Below are 25,571 nucleotides of genomic sequence, written 5' to 3'. Positions count from 1 at the left end.
ATATCCTCAGATCATTTATGAATAGATATCTGTACGTTAGTAAGAATGAGCGAAAATATTGATGCTTTCTCCTAATGTAACAATGAGTTCTGTGTTCACGTATAGTAGGATTCCAGTGAGAAGATGTATATCTGGAATTATCAGAAACTAAGATAATTTTAAATGAATTTAAAAATATAAGATATTAAATGAATTTAAAAATATAAGATGTACGTTTAAAGTATCTAATTTTTACATTTTTTTATCAGCTTTCTAGTTGTGCTAAGAAGAGCACTAGTAAAAAATTTTTATTTTAGTGAATTCTCATATATTGATAGTATTTATTAAATGTTCTTTGTCTAAATTTGTATATTTTTGAGAGGGTCAGCAGTGAATACTAAAAATAATGTTGATTCAATAAATATTAAAAAAAATCAGTGATCATGAATATAATGCCAGAGACTTAAGTTTGTCTTACCCATAACAGAATATATGCTGAAATTATTTTGTTACATGAATACATATATAATCAGAATATCTGCTTAACGACATTCCTTTAACAAGCATACACAGTATTCATAAAAATGAGCAATCGTATCCTCTTTTAAACATTTTACTATGTGAAAGTGACAATAAATGTTCATTTTCAAACATTTCCTCCCTTTCTATTTACAATTATCGCTGATATTTAAGGTAACCATGAGAACATTCTAACTAGCAGAATAATCCTGTCTAGATTTGTAGGACAGAAAAGGGATTTATACTGTACTGCATTTCTTTTAACCTGACAAAAAAAATATAGAAATTTTTTGAACAAAATAATCTTACCTACCCATCCAACAGCCTTCTCTAGCCCCTCAGGAATAAGAAGATAAAAAACCAAGACAAAACAAAACCAAAAAATGCAAGCCAAAGATGAAAGCCACCTGCTGTCAGAAGGGAAACAAATATAGTTCCTGGGATAATAGCACTCAGGAATGGATTATAAGCATTTAATGACTGGATAGTAACTCTTACAGACATCCAGAAGCATGACCTGAGATGGCAAAGTTCAATTCACAAGGAGTTGTATTTCTTCTGTAGGGAAATGTCAGTTGGGCTGACTTTGTTGACCAGTTTCTCAGTCCCTGGATTTGTTTGCATATCCACACAATCTCCTCTAAGAACTTTAAGCCCAGAAGAGGGCTGAAAGGGAGGTAACCACTTTTGTACTAAATTGTCACCTCCTTGCTTATTTTTGTGAAGTTCTAAAGAATATAACCATCTCACTAACACAATAGATTTATCGTTAAGATGTCAAAATCAGCAGTTTTTAGTCACCAGGCACTTCTGTGGGTCTCTACACTATTTATCATTCACTTTTTGTAGTTAGGTATTCCAAAAGCCTTGACACCCTCTACACAAAGATGCAGATGAAAGTAACAAAGAAAGTATATGTAAACAAGCCTGATCACATGTGTTCAATTTGGGTGGTAAGTACAGAGGGTGACTGTTTTCCTGTACTTGTTATATGCTTGCAGTATTTCTTAATTTAAAATGATTAATTAAAAAAAGAAAAAAATTAAAGACAAAACAAACCACAATTTACAATCCTTCAGCAGCTTTAAAATATAGTACACCTGAGTCATTTTATTGTATGATGGCTGCATGTTATGAATTACTAAGATCTTCTAATCATAGCATCTACTGATAGGCAGATCAGACCTAAAGCAGGGTAATATGGCATTACATTTTCCTTCTACTGTCCCAGCAAAACTTAAACCCTTATAAATCTTACATAGACATGTAAAGTAGCTAGCAGCTGTCACACATGAACTTTTATTGAGTGTGCCTTTTGACCTTTGGGTCACTATGCTGGGTTCCTCTGTAAAACATGATTTTATCTGTATATACCATCCTCTTCAAGGATCCCTCAGTACTTTATAAACATTGTCATTTTAACCTATATATTAGATAACAGTGGCTTTTGGAAAATGTAATAATTGACTTTCAGCTCCTATGCTCTTAAATCCTGAAGATTTTATAAAATCAGTTTACTCTCCAAGACATTTGAAAACAAGTATTTTGTTAAGCTACTAATTTGTATGCAGAGATTTGTAACCCTATTAATGAGTTTAAGTTGAAGGACACCAGTTTCAAATCAATAGAAACTGGATAATGACAAAGTTTAAGAACTTTAAAAAATAGTTGATGCTGGAGTTAGAGGTTATAAATTATTCTTTGCTTAACATTTAGTTCTTTTGCCTAATACTGCTCTTCTGTATCTTTGTGCAAGCAAGAGAATGAAATTCTCAGACACTTTGAAACCAAGATATATGCATCCTTTGCGTGCCCCACTCCCTGTTCTACCCATTAATAACACTTATGCTTATAGATTTTAGTTTGAATTAATACTACTCACCTTCTTTTGAAGTGGGATATAAATACTACAGTATTATAAATTAATAAAAACCTACTCCATTACCCAAACTAACACTGAGGTAAACACACAGGCTTTCTGTTGGCCATTTTTACAAATTCAACAAATAAGATTAGGGAAATTTAATACTTTTGTCTTTTCGATTTAATGCCTGTTGTATTTCAATCCATCATTCATATTCTTTTCTTGATTTGTCATTTATAATAGAACCCACAGCAACTGTCCAATCTACATCTATCTGTGTTGTCTCAATCTTCAGTGGGTTATTTCTAGAGACAGATTTTAGAATCTTTCTTTGAAAACTTAGTACAAATGATCTGCATGGGGCTGTATAAATAAATAATAATGATAAGGATAATCCAAACTCAGGGTGGCCTATTAACAGAAGTTTGAAACTATGACCATGACATGGTAGAAACAAAAAGTGAAACCTGGCATAAGCCCCCAAGAGACTCATTAGAAGTGTGTGCCTTATATTGAACTATATTACTCTATTGTGAAGATCTTAAATGAGTATATTTAGATACATTAAGTGAACTAATGGAAGATAGTGAAGTTATGCTCATTAAATCAAATGAAACAAACTATGTTGAACTACCCTTTTTAGCCTGTGGGTTTTCTTTTGCAATAGTTGCAATGCCGTAACTATGTTTCATGTATCTGGTTCATTGGGATTTTTAAAAAAGGGTATGACCACTAAAAAATAAAGGCAAAAATAATAATATGAATTTTAAAAATACGGTTGAGAGTTTTCACATAACTATATTTGGCAGTCAACTCAGGTAAGTTAAGTTGTAGAAACAAATGTAGAAACAACTGTGTAACATAAAACACGTAGAAATATAACATGTAGAAACAAATATCTCTTCACTTATTTTCTTTGGCAACTGAAATTATAAGCATTTTTTAACCTAAAGAGAAATTTATGGATACCGTTTCTCTTTACCAGAGGAAGGTCTATTGGCACTTGCTCTTTACTGTTTTCAAAAGTTTTTTTTCCCACTTCTGATACTTAGGAGTCCCCCCAAAATTCTTGACATATAATAACATAGAGTCCTTTACCTCACTTACTAATAATCTTGAAATACTTTAGATGAAATAAAAATATACAAACTCAAACATCTAAGGCAAAGGGTAGAGGAGAAAAAACAACAACAACAAAAAATTTTGTGGCAGGTATTAAACACACTAACTTTTAAGGGATAAATTCTATAGAGGCTTTCAAGGCAATTTTTTTTTTTTCTGAAAAATACACCTAGTATTTAGAGACAACTATTTGTGATTTGCCGTTAATGACTAAGCAAATACAAGTGGAGAACATGTTTTTCTAACTACTTCAGAAACTCATAAAAATTATTGGAAATACAGGACTGGTGTAATACACTATCCTAAACAACTCAGTTTCTAAGATTTAGCACATTCAATTAGGTAAATCTAGGAATGTTAAGCAGTCCTTTTCAGGTAGAATCAGAGTTCATTCAATTAAAAAAAAAAAGCTGTAGCAAACAGTATAAACCCCTTCCTAGGAATTTCTCAGACAGGAAAACAGATGGAAGTGAAGCAAAAGCACATCTGTAACTCGTGGGCACTAAATCTCTCATTTAGGTTGTAAGTGACATGCTGAAAGTAAGCACAAAAACCACAGCTCAACAGAGATCAATAAATACGGAAAGTGTCATCGGCCTAAAAACACAAATCTTCAAAGGCAGTAATTGTCCAAATAGGACCATATATCAAAATAGACAATGCAAGTAGAATTGAAGCAAAGGGCTATTAATGAGACCCCCAGGCAAGTTATGTGAAAGGGCCATCCAAACTGAATTCCTGGCATGAGGAAAGGAAATACTGCAAAACAAAAAAGAGAACTGGCATAACCTACAGATGGAATCTGGAGTAGACTCACATAAGTATAATGGGCAGCTCTTCCAAAAATGAATAGAATTCAAAAGTAATGCAAAACAGCCTTGAGGTGAAAAATTGCAAGCAAGTGTCACTGAAAGAGCTAGTATTTCCACCCATTGACTTAAAAGGTGGGTCTTGAAGGGAAACACACACACACAAACACACACACACACACACACACACAGACACACAGGGTAATAAACATCACACAGACATAAATAATGTATTTTGAAAGTACTAACTTGCAAAGTAAATAGACACAAATCTTTTCAGTGGGTTTATTTCCTGTGGTTTTGCCTATTCATTCAATTAGCATTTAATAGCTCATCACGAAGATCTGTTATTTACCATCTATGAGAGCAGTTCTTTGGGGTGTAAGTTGCACCATTTCGTGCTTCAAAATATTGACTGTTTCACAAAATGAAAGAATTGTAGAGCTTGACAAGGACTTTAGAAATCCTTCAAGGTTAAACAATTTATTGGAAAAATAGAGTAAGTAGTTTGACTGGAAATTAGGAACACTGCTAAAAATAATTCATTAGGAAATGTGCTCTACCATGTACAATTATAAACATATTAAGTTTAAAAGATATTCTGTGGATGAAGGTACTTATTCTCCTCAGGCTCTCATTGATCAATATTGCCAAGTAAAATTATCTTTTAAGTCAGTTTATTTATTGTGTCTCTCTTCATTGATATCTCTTGACCAGAATTTGCATTGTTCAAATCATTTATGCAACTTTCTTCAAATACAGCTCCAAATTACTTTGACTATGTTCAGAAATAAGATCAATCTTCAAAGCACAAATTCTCCTAAAGATAAAGAAAAATAATAATGGTAACTTCAGCCTTTAAAACTAATAAAATGACATATCTCTTTGATCACCTTTGGTAACTAACCTGCCCCTAACACCGCAAAATACACACACCACTACCATCAACACCAAATTCTTCCACTCCTAAGCACAGGTACGCTGATCTGTCTCCAAATGTATGTATGATGTGTGTGTATGTGTGCACATGCATGTGTGCATATATGTGATTGTTGGGATTAAATTCACTGTAGTGTGACCAGATATTTACATTATTTACATGTCAATCTCTTACAGTAAATTGTTACATGCTTGTAAACTTAGATATCTAAGTTACCCTTGTTTTTGGTACCTTTCTCAGTTATCTGTCACATCCAAATTCATATGATCTTATTAAAGCCTTACATTTGCTTGGTAAAATAGTCATGGAAGCAATAGGTGCCTGGTGCCCTCAATTTTTAGGTTAAGAAACTGAAAGAATGAGAAGTAGAGCAAAATGTAAGCCTAGATCTGATTTTAAGTTGAACATTCATATCATCCAGGCAAAGGTCATTGATGATATCCTTACGGCAAAATCTAATACCTAGTCTTTAATCATAATCTTACCTGACCCTTTTTGATAAGCGACATTTTTGACTACTGCTTTCTTCTTGAAGCAATCTTTTCCCCTGACTTGTGACAACACTCTTCTCCAGTTTTTCCACTCAGAAATGACACCGTTTCCTCTCAATTGCCTTTGCAGACACTTTTCTCTTCTATTTCCTAAATGTCATTGTCCCTTTGGATTCTATCCTTGCCATTTGATCTTGCACTACAAATCTTCCTGAGCAATGTCAGGCATTTCCATAACTTCAAGATCCGCCAATATACTGGTGATTTTCAAATTTATGAGTCCAGAGACTACTGAACCTCAGGTTATATTTTCAACTGGCTATTGTGCCCCCATATCTCAGAACCACATCAAGTTCTTCATATCCAAATATAAAAATCTGTGCTCATAATTTTTTTTTGTTATTTACCATCTCATATCAAAATATATCTCTTTGCACATGTTCCTGGTCCATGTTGTATCTTCCAGGAATCACAGTTCCCAAGAATAAAAGGGTACTTGTCTACAGGGTGGGTGTCAAAATCTCTATGATAGGAGCAAGAGAATTAAAATGCATTAAAAATTTAGCTCATGAGTCATGCCAGTCATATTTGAACACTAACATCTACATGGCTATTGTATTGGATAGTGCAGGTGTACAACATTACCGTCATTACAAGAATGCTCTATTGGTCAGCCCTATGTATACCAGGCAAATAAGAAAAGAGCAGTAATAAAGTGAGGACTTTATAGAAATCTACATATACATCTACATATACTTTCTATCTGAACTATCTCTTGAACTTACTCTTAGTGCTTATCTCTTTGTTCCTGTTATCTTTAGGGAACAACTTAACAGTTCTCCCAGTCACAAATATTTCTCGATCCAGATACATTCTTCAAATTGCTGCTAACTATATTTACCTATCTTGTCACTTCTCTGCTTAAAACATTTTATAATCCCTCATTGACTACAGGATAGAGTTCACACTCACTAACATGGAAACAAGACTTCTTATCAACCAACTTACCACTCTAATCTCAAAAGTCATTGCTCCCCAGACACATCCCTTGAATTCCAGTTACAACAAGATTTCACTCTTCTATAAACAAAAAATAAAACCAAAACTAAAACCAAAACCAAAACAAAAACAAAAACGAAAAACAAACAAACAAACAAAAACAACTGTCACAACGCTGCCTGAAATGCCTGGCCTCCGTTCCTTAGTGTAGTCCCACTTCCTCATATAACTCAACTAAAGCACCACTTCCTTCATACAATGTTTTTGGGCTTCACCAAATCCCTAGAGTTCTTAGCTCATAACTCTATCACATCACATTATGATTATTTGTTGATATGTCTATTGCCCTCACTATACTAAAAGCTTTGAAAGAAAAGAGACAGTGGTTGATTATCTACACTAATTGCCTAGTATAGTGCATTTTGCACAGAAATTATTTTATATTTTGTTGCTGTTGTTGAAATAATTAGATGATAAAATAATAAACAAAAGAGTTACAAAATTGAGAAGATTCACCCTTGTTCTGCGAATAATCCTTCACCCATTTTTATATAATGTTTCTCTATTGCCAAAATCTGTTCCCCACCAATCACAGTATACTACTTAGTCTAATAGTATTATCTTTGACAGGTCAGTAAAACTAGTTTTACAAGTCAATAAAACAATTGTTTTTCAGTTAGCAGCTGAAGATGAAGGGAGCTCTTAAATTGTCAGCAGTTCTTTACTGTGCTAACGTATTCAGTGAAAAATGAGAACAAATGAACTATAACAGCAAGAACAACAAAACCTGAGTATTTCCAAATATGTTCTGTGGGAATATGCTGGTGGAACAAATAGAATAAAGGACTCTCATGTTACTAAAAAATCTTTGTAAAACTCAGTGAAGCATACACAGTTTACTCTTAGTTTCCTCTAACATGATCTGTTGCTTCTTAGATCTTTTCTTGTATCTACTGAACTCAATTTTGTTTCATAGCATAGATGTGCATTCTGTTATTATTTGTCAAAAGAAAAAAACAGTATTATAATGATGCTGGGGAGAAGAAATAACAGAAAGGAATAATAAGTTTTAAATAATGTCAAAATAATCTTTTTCATGTGAAAATAAGATCACAGCAACAATGATGCTGAGGTCTTTTTATATTATTGCTAAAGTTGTTATTGTTTTGTAGGCCATCTTGTCACATTTTAAATAAAGATTTTAAGTCATTTTTCATGTCGTCAGTGAAATCTCCACTTGAAAGTGTCCACTTTTTGCCACAACTTAATCTTTGATTATTAAGTTAGAAACATGGGTAGCATGTGATGCAACCAAGAAACTGCAAAGAAAGCATTTAGAACCAAAATATTGTAGACATTTGACCAATGGATCATACATATAGCAAGAAATTCTGAAGATGTGCTCATTTAAAAATGTGATTGAGTAGAGATACACTAATTAATGAAGAACCTCTATTTTTTTAAAGTAAATTCATCCATCATATATTCTTTTTTGATCTCACAATTTGTTAGCTTTTTAACCAAGAACAATAGCGTGACAGAATCTTGCTGTGTGGCCTCCGAGGTTTTGTGTGTGTGTATGTGTTGTGTGTGTGTGATGAGAAAACTCATTTATGACAATTTTCTCTGCCTTTCCAGTTCTCTAGGTGTTTTTTCATACTATAAATAAAATATTACATTGTTGATGTTTAGAGAATAGGTTATAATTTTAATATAGGAATTTATATATGGGACAACTAGATTTTTCTTTAATACACTCTGAGATTAACTTTCAGTATATTTACACTAGGGTAAGACATTACTTTGTTATAAATACATTTCTATTAAATGGATTATATTTATCAAGAAATAAGCATTGAACTGGTGCACAAAATATATACTTACTTGCTATATGTGTTCATCAGAAAGTGACTCTTGAAATTCATTTAATTGATTGTAAATCCCTTATTCTTTATTTAACATAGCTCAATTATACAAATAATGTCAATCCACAACACAGCTTTTCAGGGTCAGGATACTGTTGCTATAAGGCATGCTTCAATACACTAACACATTAGGACTACTCCAAACAACAGGCATTCATCTCTAGGCAAGAGGCTTCAAGAGAAATTACTGTGGATTCTTAGAGTCTGAAAGAATGAGAATGCTTTTTAGAGAGTCTGTCCCCTGGGGGTGAGGGGATCAGTGGGAGACAGCATTATTGGCTAGGACACTAGGTAAAGAATGATCTGGGCTCACAAGTTGGCCTCATTCAAAAGCCATGTTTTCATTAGCACTTTTAAGTGCAATGACGGTTTGTATTTCTCTCCCTGAAAGTGTTCAGAAGCCTGAGGGTACAGATTGAAACAAAAACGTGATAGGTTCAGATAGAAGAAAATGAAAAGTTTGTACAAGACCAAAGAAAGCTTCCTGCTGAGAGTATTTATTAACAGCTCTTCCCCTTAATAACTGAGTTGATGCTAAAGGTGTCTATTTAAGAAAAGTTATTTCAGTGGAGACACATCTAAGCAGAAAAATAATATACTGAAGTCAAAATATGATTCTAGTAGCAATATTATTCCATAAAGCTTGTATTCAGTCAAACGAGAGCTTTGATGGCAGAAAATGGAAGCCTCTCATAGAGTATCTGTGTTTATTTATAATTTAAATAAAATGGCAAGATTAAAAACTCATTGCAGTATTCTTCACAATAAATATTTTGCATTGTGGTTATTTGTTTTTTCCTCCTTACCTCATTTTCTCTCAGAACCTAATCTAGATTACAGGTCTAGAAAATATTTAATAGAGTAATAATATAATAAAATTTCAACTGATTTGATACATGTAGTGATATATAATTTTACACGTGTGATGTGCGTGATGATGAAAATATAGAATATACATCTGATGATGCTTAAATTACTCTAGGGATTACGTTAAGTTAATTTCATTCAGATTATTTAACATTATATAAAAACATTTTAAGCTCCAGGGATCAGGACAATGCAATGATGTTACTGGGAATAGCAATCAGTGGCAAAAGAATAGTCCTTCAATAAAAGAAATAAGCTGCCAAAGATGTGTAACTTACACCAAGGCAACAGTTCAGGCACTGTTGGAAAAATAAACTGTAATGTTTGAAAAATGTGAACTCTTTTCTTTTTCTTTCTTTTCTTCTTTTTCTTTTCTTTTCTTTTTCTTTTTTTTTTTTTACATTTGGATCTCAAAAATTACACATCTAGGGTAGTATGAATCATACCATTTATGAATAACAGGCATTAACTTTGGCTTAAACCTTGCCAAAGGTTTTTTCATATATATATGTTTTAAGTAAAATATATAAATATATCTTGCCTTACAAACTCTTCCAACTCGAGAAAGGATGGTTTTATCGGAGGTACTGCCTTCTTGAGATGATTCACGAAAGAAGAAATATATTTTATCATCATCTGGATTGTAGGTGTCTGGTATGGAGAAAGTTCCAATAAATTTTGCTCCTGTTTGAAAGAAAAGAAGCTATAAATTAAGATACTGAAACAATCCAGTCATCATAGTTTGATGATATTTCCACGTAAACGCAATTAGCAGTAGAATTTTTAAAAAATGAACTATAAGCCAGATGTGGGAAATGAGATGTGTATACAAATGAAGATGATACAATGTAGAAATATGTATCAGCATAAAGAGGTACTGAACAAGTTCTCCAGGAATTCCAGAGAGCAGGTGAGAACATGACTAGACTAAATTACTTGTAGATCTTTTCAGATATGGAGATGCTATCATTGTATATTCTCTTTCTATATAATGGAGATTTAAACCACCATGTCTTTCATAAAGGGCTTAGGAAATAGTAAAAATCTAGCACTGATTTTGACATACTGTGATATATTAATACTTTGATGAATTTTGTGTAATTGCCCTAGGGGTATAAAAATGGAAACAACCAGTAGTGTTTGGTTCAAGTTCAATATAGCAGTATAGGCTCTAGATAAACTTCCTGAATTTATATCTTTTCTCTGCCACTTACTGGAATGGTGACCTTTGACATATTATTTATCTTTCAATGACTCAATTTACTCATATGTAATATAAGACTACCAATGTCATCTACCTAATAAGATAATTTATATTATTATCAAGTGGATTTATATGTGTGTATATATAGCATTTATATACATATAGCATATATAAGCATTAAATTCCTTTTTATATGTGTATATATGCTATACATATAGCATTTACATATATAACATTTTATATATATAGCATATATATAGCATTAAATTTCTTTATACAACAAACATTTAGCTTTAACACCTCCAGTATTCCCCTCCAAAACAATTTTTTACAGTTCAAAAGCCAATATTTATGAAAGAGTTCTATAAAATCAATGACTGAATAAACAGAATAAGGCTATTTATGGTATATATTAGTTGAAAGGTAAAATAAATAGCACTCGGAAAAATATCCATGCTTTTTCCTCCTCCCACCTCATTGAAGTCATACTGAAATTTATATAGCATATATATACAGCATATATATATGTATAGCACTTAGCATCAGGCAAAGGCTGATTATATAATGAGTGTTTAATAAATGTGATTATTATTAAGATAGTTATGGGGCTGATAAGCATTATCATTATGATGACAATATACAGGGGTTAATAGAAAATTGAGTACACCTATGTACTTGTAAAAATAATATGTCATTATTAAAAATTTAGTAGATCTATAAGTACTGACCTGGAAAGATGGCCATAATATATGTACAGTGTAAAAATGTTAGCAATATGATAAACCTCTTTTCACTGTATCACTGACAAATTTATTTGGGTTTCTAAATCCTTGTTTAAGAGGTATTCGGCATTTTAAGTCTTGATTTTAAATAATTGTGAATTAACCAGGTAACAGATGCGTAATAGGATGATACCAGTTCAGAAATAATTCGATTAAAGCAAAGAAGACAGAGAGTATGGTTATTGAGAAATGAAGGAAAGACTTTAATTAGAAAATATGTGGCACCTGGAAAGAAGCACCGAGCACTGACTTTTTAAGAAGTAGAAGCAAGAGAAAAGAGAAGCCAAAAAGTTTTAAAAGAAAAATAAATTGGCGGGAGGTGAAAAAGATCAATATTGCCTTTTCTAGAGTTTTGCCTAGAGCTCTGATTGCTGTGTGCCCCAGGTGTTATGAAAATCACTCTCCTGCAAATGTACAGCAATTGGCCAATATCCCAATAAAGCTTCACAGTAGCCTTCTTCAATAGACAAAAGTTAATGTTGGGGCTGGGTGTGGTGGCTCAATGCTTATAACTCCCTTTGGGAGGCTGAGGTGGTGGATCACTTGAGGTCAGTAGTTTGAGAACAGCCTGGCCAATATGGTGAAACCCTGTCTACTAAAAATACAAAAGTTAGCTGGGCATGGTGGTGCACATCTGTAATCCCAGCTATTTGGGAGGCTGAGGCACGAGAATCCCTTGAACCCAGAAGGCAAAGGTTGCAGAGAGGCGAGATCACACCAGGGCACTCCAGCCTGGGCGACAGAGAGAGACTCCGTCTCAAAAAATAAATAAATAAAAAGTTAACGTTGGATTCCGAGTGATGGATATTCAGTCAATATCGTCCCAGCCTCTCTGGGTTGGCCCTGTGTCTCCCATCCAATCTCTTCTTTGCTTTAATGCAAAGCTTTGAAAGGAAAAGAAAGGAAGGAAATACATTCATGAACTTTCTTCTTATTCTATATTATTTGCCTGTTTTTTTTGTTTGTTTTGTCGGTAATTTAGAGCTTCAATGGATTTTTATATTCTTGATAATCTCACTTTGGTATGGTTTTTCAAAAATATATAAAAATAAAATTTTAGAAAACCACATAAAGTATTTAATTTTTTTTTTCTAATTAATCTCAAATTGGCAAGGCCCATTAAAAATTCCACTCAATGTCTCTCCCAACCCCCGCCCCGGCCCTCTTTCAAATTGTTAGTAAATCACAAACACTTGGTTTTGATCACTGAGCAAAGTAAAAATCTTTTTTTTTTTTAAATCGCAAACCAACACTTCAGATTTTTTATTTAAACATGTTTTCTTTTAAAAAGCAACTTTTGGTGTGGCTCACGCCTGTAATCCCAGCACTTTGGGAGGCCGAGGCCGGCGGATCACGAGGTAAAGAGATAGAGACCATCCTGGCCAAAACGGTGAAAGCCCGTCTCTACTAAAAATACAAAAAAATTAGCTGAGCGTGGTGGCAGGTGCCTGTAGTCCCAGCTACTCGGGAGGCTGAGGCAGGAGAATGGCCTGAACCAGGGAGGCAGAGCTTGCAGTGAGCCAAGATTGCGCCACTGCACTCCAGCCTGGGCGACAGAGCGAGACTCCATCTCAAAAAAAAAAAAAAAAAAAAAAAAAGCAACTCTTTGTGGGATCAAATTGTTCTACAAATGTGAGATTCGGGTTTCTGAAATTCAAGAAAACAGAGAAATAATGTATTTCATTACTATTATATTCAAGGAACTTAGCGCAGAAAAAGAAAACTATTTGAATTAAATAATACAAGAATGAATAAGAACTGACACTCTATATCAAACCAAGTATAATCAGGATTAAGGACATATTGACAAATGGTCAAGACATGGCTAAAGAGAATGCGTAGCCATGATTTTTCCACTGACTTGAAATGATATTACAACAATGAACAGAGAAAAACAACCAACTGTGGGCTCCCACAAACACAGACCAGGGATGAATAATAATCTTTAGAACTTTTTGAATTTACAGATGCTTAAATCCAGTGCTGCCAAACTGGATGGAATTCTCTAGCTGAACTCCATGTGTATTTTAAACATATACAAATACAAAAATAAATAAAACCCTATCTATATATGGGATGGGAAAAAGATACATTTAAACTCATTAACTCAAGGTCAATAATATAGTTGTATGTATGGATGGATAGGGGGCGTGGGGAATTAATAATAAATTCTTCAGTAATTTGAATGGGAAAAATATATAAAACTGAAACTATGCAGAAATTATAGGAAATGATTGGATATATTTATCTTCACAAATATGTGGGATTACATCGGTATTAACATGAGTAGAATTTATTGTAGCACTTGCATATAATTAATGTAGAAATTACACATGCAACATGAAGTCCCTTGAAATTTTAGTGTCCTGTCAAACCTACAAAATGATTGAATTGAATTTATAATTTAAAAAATAACATAGTGGTACAAAGTGTATAGAATCTTCTCTCTAGAGAGAAAATGAGAACTCAGTGATTCGAAACAGAAAAGCCTAACAGTTAAAAGGAATACCAATATAAAGGAGAGAGTTGCTTATAAAGCTTTCCTCAATCACTCAAATGGGAGAAAGGGTTCCATGAGCTGATTGCTGTTCACTTGTTTACAGAGTTCGATTAAAAGAAAAAAGAGCAGAATAATAAAATAGAACAGAATGATAAAAGAAGTGTAAAAGGAGTAAAAATAAATATGGCAATTCATTGTCATATTGCAGAAATGCATAGGAAAACCCACTTCAGATATGAAAAACATCAACCAAGTGTTGACAGGTATGGCTATTTGAAATGGCCAATAGGTAGGCTATGATACTAGTCTACATTTCAGAAATTTCAGTATGACATCAATGAGGTGGGAGGAGGAAAGAGCATGGATATTTTTCCAAGTGATATTTATTTTACCTTTCAACTGATATATGCCATAGACAGTCTTATTCTGTTTATTCAGTCATTATTGATTTTATTGAACTCTCTCTTAAATATTGGCTCTCTTGCAAGTACTGTAAAAAATGTTTTGCAGGGGAATACTGGAGGTGTTAAAGCTAAATGTTTGTTGTATAAAGAAATCTAATTATGAGAAAAAGAGTTAGTGTCAAGTAGTGCTTTATTCTGTGATTTAAATAGTAAGCATACTTGAGAGTTAAAAATAAATACAAGTTGCAAGAACAGAGTTTCTTTCTTGGAGATTCTGTTGAGGTCCGGACTTAGAACTCTGATGTTAGTATTTTATGACAGAAACTCTTTCCTGATTTGCTGCCAAATTTGGGTAAAAATAGGTATCATTTAATCAGTGCATACTTGATGAATTAAACAACTTAAATTATACCATTAGGCACCTGGGCTTCATTATAGCACATTTTCTCCATTTGGCATTTGAGTACATGCCCTAGTAGGAATGCAGCTTGAAATCATGCATTTTCAGATGAACTTCTAGCATGACACCAAGAGGCACTGCCAAAAGAAAATGGCATAAACTCATGTGGCCTGCAGCACACACTACTTCCCTTTCTCCCTATGAACCTCTTTTCACCCAGATGAGCATACTATCATTATTTAATAGATAGTAAGTTCCTAACTTCCTTTTATTACTTCTTATAGTCTCATTTTCCTATTATCATTTTTTAATGTTCTCCTTTCATGTGGAAGGAGAGTTTACAGACAACAGATCACCCCAAGAGAAACTTCAAATGAAAACTGTCTCCATATGCTAAAAAAGAAAATTTAAAACAAAAGTTCTCATCTATTCCAAGAAAGAAAACAAAAACATCTGCATGCATCTGAGGTGTTATTGTTCGCTTCCATCTTCCAAGTGGTCACACTTCTTAGTTTTATCCTAAAATTGTAACAAAAGCTCAACTGCATTTGAGTAAACACCCTAGTTTGCATCTATATTCCTATTTCCTATATGTTTTAAGATTAAGTTGATAAATCAAAGTGTGGAACCATCAAAGACTTCATTTAGAAATGCCCATAAAGGTACTGTAAAAAAAACACTTTTTACAACTTCAAATGAAAAGTGCCTCAAAGATGAAAAAATTTCATCTTTGCCATTTTGTATCCTCCTCGTAAGGTATTTGCTAGATGGATTAGTATCTTAAGGAAGGAATCAGGATTCCTACTTTTTAAGTCTTTAAACTGGATTAAACAGTCCTAGAAAAATTCTGAGAAGGATCCTTGCACTGTTAAGTGGTTAGCTGATCTCACTCTGGTTAATGCCAAGTGGGGCACAGAACACAATATGGCATGCACACATGTATCAAGAATTTTAAACCCCCTAAGTGCTTCAGTGATAAAAATGGATTTATAAAAGATTCATGTAGCATCATATTTAAAATGATAACTCTTTAGAATCTGCATCTTAACAGTTAAATACTCACTTGTCGCAGTTCATCTGTATTCTCTCCCCTCCCACTCCTGACTCCAGACAGATGACCCCATTGACTTTGGACCATAGGCTGACTGTATCTGGAAAATAGCCATTTCTCATAAAGGACAGAAACGTCCTCTGAGCAAGCCAATATTTTGTCTTAGTCCATCAGATCCCTCTTCATTATAAGAATATCATCATTTCCATAATTTCTCCCCTTACTCTGCCCTAGTTTCTGTGGACTGGGGAACTCCTGAATGACTGAATCTCCTGAAGCATTGTGCTCTTCTAGCTCTGGCCTGCCTTTCCCTCAGCAAACATCTGACTGGCTGCTTGCACTTTCCCTGATTTCCCTGGCTCCAGCCAGACTGCCTAGGTCTCCCTCACTGCTTGCGGAACTCCATTTTCTCTATCTGTCCCTACTTCCTGCTACCAGACCCATATCCTTGGTTTGCTGTTGCCCTACATGGCATGTACATATGGCCCAGTTTGTAGTGTGGCTGCAAAGAGCAGGGGATATGCCATCAAAAGAGCAGATTTTGAGCCGATGAACTGTATCATGGAAATGATACAATATCGGGGGCCAGATACACATATTCGAGCTTCAATCTCACCTCCGCTAGCTGTTTAGCTATGAACTATTATCTGACATCGAATATATCACCAAATGTAAAATGCAAATAGTAATTCTCTCGGTTTATAACAGTCAATAAAATAGCACTTTAAAAGTTCCAAAGATAGGACTAGCATGGATATTATATAAAATAAATTTGAATGGGAAGAGATGAGAGATGGGGAGATCAGTTAGTAAACAATAAAATGGTGCCAATAAACCAGAGATGAGGTAATGAAGACCTATAGGAAAATGGTAACCATAGAAAGAACAAGGCCAACAGATATTTTCAAGGAAGTAAAAGCTCTTAGAAATAGATTAGATAAAGGAGAGGAAAAAGAGGAAGGAATCAAAGATAACTCCAAGGTAACTGGGTGGATGAAGTTAAGAAAGTTAAAATAGATAAAAATCAGAAAATGGCTACTGAAGGATAGATTTGAAAGAAGAAACAAGATCTATAACACTCACAAGATTTTAGACTTTAAATCCAATTAAAACAAAGGGTCATTAAACCACTTGTAAAAACCTTAAAGCAATTTAACAGCACAATCAAAACTAAGGCTTACATATCTTGATTTTTATATAAAACAATAATCTTTTTTCTTTTGATCTAGAATAAAAATGGAAGTCATCCAAATAAATTATTTTTGAGGCCACTTAGTTACAGGAAAAGGTTGGAAATACAATTTTAGGAAACACTGGAACACAGGAAACAGTTGAAACTATTCGGATGGATGAGCTCACAGAATTATGAAGTGTAGAGGGAGAGAATGAAAAGGCGGTCAATAATACAAAATGCTAAAGAGATAGCAGAGATTCACACAGCATTCAGGTTTCAGCCCCACTTCTACCTCCCACTGCTACCTTCATGGTACCACATGATACCTGATAATGATCATGATGATATTGACACTAATTCAGCTCTTAAAATTGTCTTCTAATAGACTTCCCAATATGATTTAATCTTATCTTTATAACACCCTGTGAATAGATTCTATTGTTAATAGATTCCATATTTACAGACAAAGAATTTGAATGGACATTAAAGTTTGACCAAAGTCACCATTCAGGAATTAAGCACAAATAAATAAGTTCCACAGAAACAATTTTAGTCTAAACTGGGACACTTTTAAGAGTAAAAGAACAGGAGCAAACTGAAAATGTCCCGGGCAAAGTAGGTCATATGATCACCCTGGCTTTTAACTGCTAAGCAGTCTGCCTTGAATCTCCTAGAATCATAAAAGTCAGTTTTTCTGCATCATAATTATTTGCTTGAATTCGGTCAATTGAGACTTCCTCTACCATTTGTCTTTTCTCTTACCTTCAATTTCTTCTATTCTACTGGCTTCTTTAATTGCGAAGTTTTCCCGGCATCCAAATCTCTTGAGCTCTGTCTCATGTCCTTGGATTCTTCTATTTACAAACCAGTATATTCTCTCTCAAATATTCTTTGCAGTATATTCTCATGCCCATCCCCACTTCCACTACCTTTGTTGCTGTCCCTTTCTCATTTCCCTATTTTAGTCTTCCATTCATGCTATTAAAAAACATGCTCTTGTTTTTGTAAGTTACCTTTAGAAAAACAAAGTTCTGACTCCTTGATTAAAAAGTAAGCCATCATGGTTTCAAGATAATATTTACATCTTTGTAGCCTTGTCTCCCACTCCTGCTTTATGCTTCAGGCTGAGCAAGGCATTCATCATCCGTGAAGTCAGTGACCCTCTCCTATCTACCTATGCAGGCCACAAGGGTAGAGTAGCACCCAGTAGGCAATAAGGTCTCAGAAGTTGTTTATTAGGGAAATTGTTAAACCAATTCAAAGCCTTCCTAATCTCTAATCTTCTTCATACAGTACTAAAAATAGCATATCTAGGCAAATAGTAGTTGAATGCATATTTCCTACATTTATTGTATTGACAATTCTGCTGACTTGTTAATGAATATGTTACAGTAATGGAAAAAATACTACTGTCTTTTAGAAGAGGAGAAACATGATATTTGCCATCCCAAGACAGAGATACAATCTTATACTTCATTTTAAGCCATAAAAATATCTTTTTATTCAAATAGGTATCTAAGCTATTCTATAGGTGACGTTTAAGAAGTTACTCTCAAACCAAATAATTCCACAAAAATCTGACAATGCACAAAAAGATAGCTGTGCTTTGCGTGTGTGTTAAGAAATTAATGGGTAATCACGTAGTCATGGATATTCTATATTTGTTTTCCCTTTTAAGACTACCTATTAAGGGTACTTTTTTGGCTGATGAGAATCACATTGTATAAACAAATAGATCTGGAGTTTTTGACTAAAGAAATGTTTTCAAAGTGTTTTTCCTTTTGTTTATGTTGTCACTGCTTAAAAGACACTGAGAGACAGAGAGATAGCCCCTAGGAAATCTCTACCCTGGCCTCCTTCACTAAGGCCCAATATTTATTATGGGAATGAAAAATGCCTGCCTGCTTAAATTACAGTGTTATGTCATTCTGCCATGCAATGGAATAAAGTCATATGTTAGAGAATCATGATGAAATTTGATCTGTTGTAAGGCAGTGGTGGGGAGTGGGGTGGAGTTAGGTGCCTTGTAGTGTTTCTTGGATTAATTAAAGAAACTCATTTATAATATTCTTATGTTTTTTAAAAAATTTTAAACTCAAAATATTGTATGATTCTTAAAATAGTAATCAGACAAAATTATGTCAATATTAATATGCTTAAAATTTTGAAGAGAAATGTCTTAACCCAAATGTATATTATTTTTAAGCAACAGAAGTTACCATTACAATCTAACCTGAGTTCTTTGGGCTAGCAGACAGTACATGCCTTGCTCTTTACACAGACTGCAAGAGTAAGATGGCCTGCTTGAATTCTCACTCTGCATCTGACAAGTTATAAGACCTTGACCAAATTACTTCTCTGTACTTTAGTATTTTTATAGCATAATAGTTTATGTGTATTAAAGAATAAAATAATGATATATCCCAGATGTCATTGTGAATATTTAAAATATTAATTAGAGCACAGAAGAGTGTTGAGGGATAGCAGACAATAAATATTATGTATTACTATATAAACAAAAGGTTTTGGAGATTTTCTTAGCGGGGAATTATTTCAAATGTATTTTATAATGTTGAGCTAAATCAATTATTCCAAAACACATTTGAATGAATAATAATACACTTCTTATCTATCTTAAACCAAAGGCAAGACAATCAAAAGTAAACAAAAAAAATCACAAACCATTGAGCCAGTAGTGCTCTGAAATGTCAGTTCTGATGTAGTGGTGGTCATGAGTAGGCCCAAGGGATCGGGTGAATGCAGTATCTTTGCCAAGGAAATCAGAAGCTGTTCCAGAGTAGAGGTACTCATCTGAGAGGGAGAAAAAAGTACACAGAGCTTTTAAGAGTACAGCAGTAGATGCTATTTAACATGTACAAATTTCACAGCATGACACCAAAGATGTTTGTTGCTTAATATCAGAATGCATTGTTTCATAAATTTCACAGATTTTGAAAATTTATCTCAGTTGAAGAAAGGATAACTCAATTTACTTTGGTAAGCTGATGCTGAATACTTGAATATAAACAGGCCAAATTCTTCTGAATTAATAATTGCACGTGCATTAGCTTCCCTTTTGAATAAATAATAATAAGCGATTCCTCTTTCTCTTCTCCCCACAAATAATTCAAATAAATGTCACAATTAAGAGTTCTTCTTTAGAACAAGACAAAAGAAATATGAAAAGCTAAATGCCATAATGAGGAATGGATTGTGTAATTAGTATTTACTTAACTGACACAACCTCAATGACCACAAATTTTCTTTGACTAACCTCTGCTGAAAGGGAGCTTTCAGCACTGAAGTCATTCTTTGTAATTATAACATGTTGCATTCCTTGTAGCTAATCATGTCTCTAATAGTTCTGATAAACAGGAATTCTTGAAAGGGGAAAGATGTTGCCATTACTGCATACCAAACTTCTTTGTTCTGTTATTTGTGTAAAGTACATGTTCTGTTTCACCAGAGACAGAAAGGAGGAAGAGAGAGAAGGGGAATGTCAAGGAGAAAAAGAGAGAGAAAGGAGAGAAGAACGAAGAAGACAGGAGAAGGAAAAGGAGGAGGAGAGAAGGGATGGTGAGAAGGAGGAAGAAGGGAAGTAAGAGGAAGGAGGGAAAAGAGGAGGCAGGAGAAGGGGAGGACAAACAGAAAAGAGAAAAGGCAGATTAGAGAGAGGAAGAGGATGGAAGGAAGGGGAGTGAGAAAAACATAAGGGAAGGAGAAGAAAGCAGCAGGGATCCATGTACCCTAATGTTAGTCAGGGTGTTGGGTAGGGGTGGGGCGGAGTGGCAGGAAGAAGGCTGTTCCTGCAGGAGAATATGTTGTCTCTTTGAGAGCTAAACCTCTACTATTTCAAGAAACTTCTTAGTCAACCGCTCTGCTTTACATTTAATAGAACAATGTAAAAAACGGCAAATCCCTACGGAGCATTTAGACTTTATAAATGCCTAAATATGAGAACTAATACATTGTTTTATCACTGAAATTTATTTTTGCTTAGAAACATATCTTTAAAATTCTGCCTTGTATAAGAAGGGATTAAGATACTTTCTATAGCCCCTGTTTATATCCATCTAAATAAGCTTCCAATGAACGATCAGGGATAATTCAACCTTAAGAATGAGAATAGCTAACTTCTAAAGGAAACACACACACACACACACACACACACAGAGAGAGAGAGAGAGAGAGAGAGAGAACGCCAGCTATGTAATGGAGACATTGATAAGGTACTGCTTCCATCCTCTTACAGTATTACCCTATAATGTATCAGGTAAATGGCAATATTTCATTATGGGCATATTTTTAAAAAATAATAAAATAATAACAACAAAGACATTATTAAAAAGTTTGGTAAAAGAAGTGAACTGTCACTTTGAAACCTATAAAATTGCAAGTATTTGAATGTTTTGTTAGGAAAAAATATATTTCAACATAAAAATTAGATCTGAATATCCAGGCTTTCAAACTTCTTCCTTGTACCTAAAATTACTTGGAGATTCATAAGGGGAGTAACAACTGCCGCCAATCTATTTTTTTTTTTTTATTAAGGGTATGCCAACTCCACTTCACAGATCAGAATCAGAAACCATCTATCTCATTTTCTGAGAATAATGACTGACCATTAGTCACATAATTTTCAAAAAACACAAATACACACATGCTGTCACTTCAAAGCAAAATCACTAGTTCTCACTAAGTGAAAATTAAAATGTCATGGTGCTTCACTCTTATCGTCTATTCAAACATTTGACAGACAAGTTAAATAGAAAGAGACTAAAGTCATGAACCAAACCAAGACAAAAGGAGTCCTTATAATGGCTGAAATTCAGAAGTCTTGCCGACATTCCTTGGAACAGACTTCAGACCACACAGTATTGCTTCTTTGAACAAGATAGTTGTCTTATAAGAGAATTTAAGATGTATGCAAAGTGAGAGAAGACTAGCTATGCTAGTAGAAATTTCATGTTTCCACTGATATAATCAGGTTATAGTGAAATTGCAAAGGAAGATGTTATAACATTCTATTATCTGTATTCTATAGCCTGATTAATTTGGTTTAATTTACCCACATATGGAATTGCTAAATTTAATTTCTATAATAAGTCAGATAGGGAGATATTACAACATAAGAAAATCCCCAGACATCTAAATATAAAATTATAAAACAAGTAATTATCTGTTCTTTGACATTATAAATATTCAATCAGAAGTTCATTTAAAAAGTAACTGTGCAGACACCATGGATTGCTGTGGCCTTCCTTTAGTGAGAAGGATGCTCAGTACAGACAAATTTGGCACTAAAATAATGGAAACAAATCGCTTGTGGAAGATTAGTAAAAAATTACGTTTAACTCAATAGGAAAATGTGGTTAAGTCAACAAATAACTCTTAGAAAACCATTTAAGGATAAGAACTGCCTATCATTGATCTTACCTGTCATTACTGAAGCAAAAGGCTGCTGAGGATCGAAAGGGCATTTCAGTCTGCCAGACTCCAAATTATGTGTGTCTAGTTTGAATATAATATCCTGTTATGAGAAATATTAACACCAGTGAGCTTTTTAAAAATATTACAAACAGTAAGAAAGTGGGAGACACAAACTAAATTCCAACTCACGAACTTGATAAAACTAATTGAGCATATAGCATGTGCATGATGCTGAACTCCTTAACTTTTTAGCAAATATATCTGGCAAGACTTAATAACCATGTTTTGGTCTCCCTTTGCCCAAAGTGGCAATATAATACTGAGTGAATTTTTCAAATGGAAGTAGTAATGTACTCATCAATATCTTTAGTCTCCACCATTATCAATATCGAAATCACCACTAAGAACACATATTTCTTGAGCTTTCATGACTAACTTATTGAGCCTAATAAAACCAACTTCATCTTTTAAGAAATAGATTTGCTATAATAATCATACTTTCAGGATAGTGATTACAATTTATATAACTAAGCATCTTCAACTATGTCAAATGACTTAAACCTTGTAATAGTTTTTAAAATTATAGTAACATAAAAGTGTTCTAAGGTGGGCAGTCATTTTTAAGTTGTTGATACATCTGGGTAAGAAAAAAATCCTGTTGTAGTATTTCACTATTATGAAAACACTGTACACATTAAACCACATAGTTATTTTGGCTGAAATGTCTATTTTTATAACAGTGGCCACAGACAGGATGACATTGGCAGACTTTTAGTATTTGGGAAAATAAATAACATCTTAAGTTGAACTTTCCAAGAAAAAATATGAATGTATAATGAATATGGCCCCATGAGATTGTCTCATAACAATGACAACACTACCATCCAGCAGAAAGGATGATGACTCACTCTGTGCATGCACTAGTTACAGAAATCCTGCACTTCAGACATTCTGTCTAGGTGGTGTATCTATGAAGTTATATCAGAACACACATGTAATAAAAAAGGACCATTCAGTGCAACTTATGTAGAACACAAGCAATAAAGCAAAAGAGACAGAGAAAATTATGTGTTATGTTGCACTTCAGATCTTTGTTTTTCCTTTGAACAAGACCAATAGTAACTATTGCCTCATTTAAAAAAATACTAAATACTAATAGCAGTTTAAATAGTCTGGTTAAAAATTTATGGTTCATAATTTTAAGTAAACACACTTTAATACAAATAATAATGGTACCTTTATAATCTACTGGAAATAGGAGATAGCAAGAAAGCAAGTTTCCTTGAGCCAGTCAAGGACACATACAAGAAAATAGTATAAAAAATAATGGATGATTCCACGTGCTTCCTGAAATAAACTGACTGAATTAATGGTGCTCTATATTTTCAGACTTCAACTTTATAAGATTGCTTCTATGAAGTTCCTTATTCTTGATTAATTATGCAAAAAGCACCTGTCTGAGCTACACAGATGGAAATATGGGCAGAGAAGTAAAGATGATACAAGTAGGTAGGAATGCTAGTAAAAAACATTTATTTATCACAACTAAGCAACATTATTGTCAATATCATGCCTATTTAAAGATAAGATCTGCAGCAGCACAGGGGAGGCCCCAGAGGAAATGATACCAAGCCAAGCATTAAACAGCTTTCAAGTTTTCCCAGCACTGTGGGATACAAATATTATTTTATAGAAATATGTAAAATATACATATTGTGTACATCCATGCCTCTTTACCTTTCTGTGTTTCTGTTATCTAGAAATGGATGAATGTTAAGTGACTAGAATGAAGCAAAGTGCTATGCCAAATAGTATACAATCATTTTCTCATTTTATTCTCAAAATAACTCTGTGAAATAGTTACTATTATTATTTTACTGAATAAGCAGAAGTGTAGAAAGTTTATAGAGTATGCATACAGCCATGGAGTTAGTAAATGACTGGAACCATATTTCAAACTCTGGCCATCTGTCCTCAACTTACTATTAGAAGTTGTTGACAGCAGCACTGACTTCCTTCCTAAATTCCAGCTCCAGTTGCCCACTTGGCATGACCTACTGAACATGCCACAAATGCAGAATGTGCAAAACTAACTCACCATATTTCCCTCAAACTTGCTACTACTCTCACCTCAATAAATACCACCACTCTTCAACTCACTGGCAAAGTCAGGAATCTGGGATTCATCTTAGCTTTCCCTGTTTCTTCCCATTGCCCCAGCCACACTGCATAGCAGTCCCTGAAGTATACCTTCTTCCGCTCCTTTTGTGTATTGCTGTTCCCTCTTCCCAGCCATCTTAGGAGGAGCCTTATTTATTTGAAAATGGAAGGTCCTTCTAAACTCCCTCTAGAAGTACAATGATTTCTTGGGACTAATGATTCATTAAAAAAGTTAACAATTTTCAAGCAGGGCTGCCATACAATTGCCTGTAGGCCAGACCAGCTGAAAACTCAAGGTTCAATGCCCCTGTTTACCCACAATTCTCTTATTCATGGAACTTGTAAATTTGACTGCCCCAGGGCTTCTTGACAGTCCCAAGCTACTAATTAGTTCCATCTAAATCTAAATTCCCTTTCAGCACTTGTGACTTTTTTGTTTGTTTGTTTGGAGACAGAGTCTTGCTCTGTCGCCCAGGCTGGAGTGCAGTGGCGCAATCTTGGCTCACTGAAACCTCCACCTCCCGAGTTCAAACAATTTTCTTGCCTCAGCCTTCAGAGTAGCTGGGATTACAGGCACGTGCCACCATGCTCGGCTATATTTGTATTATTAGAAGAGACGAGGTTTCACCATATTGGCCAGGCTGGTCTTGAACTCCTAACCTCTGGTGATCTGCCCACCTCGGCCTCCCAAAGTGTGAGCCACGGCGTCTGGCCAGCACTTGTGACTTTTAAGGAGCTTTAAAACACTATTTGCCCCCCTTAGCAGGTTGTGAGTTTGGCCTTTATCCTTAGGCCTCAAAACACACTCAAACTGTGGGGCTATATTACATAATTACACCCTATGCTATGAACTAATGTTATATATTACCCTTCATCAGAGCTAGACAAGAGAACATTACACCACCAACAAAGAATGATGGATTCAAGTTACCAAGTCTCCTAGTGGCTCAG

At 34.2% G+C, this 25,571-nt stretch overlaps 1 protein-coding gene across 2 annotated transcripts in view; it reads right to left on the bottom strand.

Moving 5' to 3' along the window:
• The window catches only part of SEMA3D (semaphorin 3D), a 191,197-nt gene that overhangs the window by 48,750 nt on the left and 116,876 nt on the right, over nt 1–25,571 (bottom strand). For both annotated transcript variants that reach the window (XM_054496706.2, XM_063667656.1), the window contains 3 exons: nt 22,467–22,560; nt 19,713–19,841; nt 10,057–10,199 (listed from right to left, as the gene is read on the bottom strand). In XM_054496706.2, the coding sequence (XP_054352681.1) occupies nt 10,057–10,199; nt 19,713–19,841; nt 22,467–22,560 (366 nt within the window). The remainder of the gene's footprint in view (nt 1–10,056; nt 10,200–19,712; nt 19,842–22,466; nt 22,561–25,571) is intronic.

The sequence above is a fragment of the Pongo pygmaeus genome, chromosome 6, assembly GCF_028885625.2.
Source record: "Pongo pygmaeus isolate AG05252 chromosome 6, NHGRI_mPonPyg2-v2.0_pri, whole genome shotgun sequence".
Taxonomy (NCBI): Eukaryota; Metazoa; Chordata; class Mammalia; order Primates; family Hominidae; genus Pongo; species Pongo pygmaeus.
This window is presented reverse-complemented; position numbering and strand designations above follow the sequence as displayed.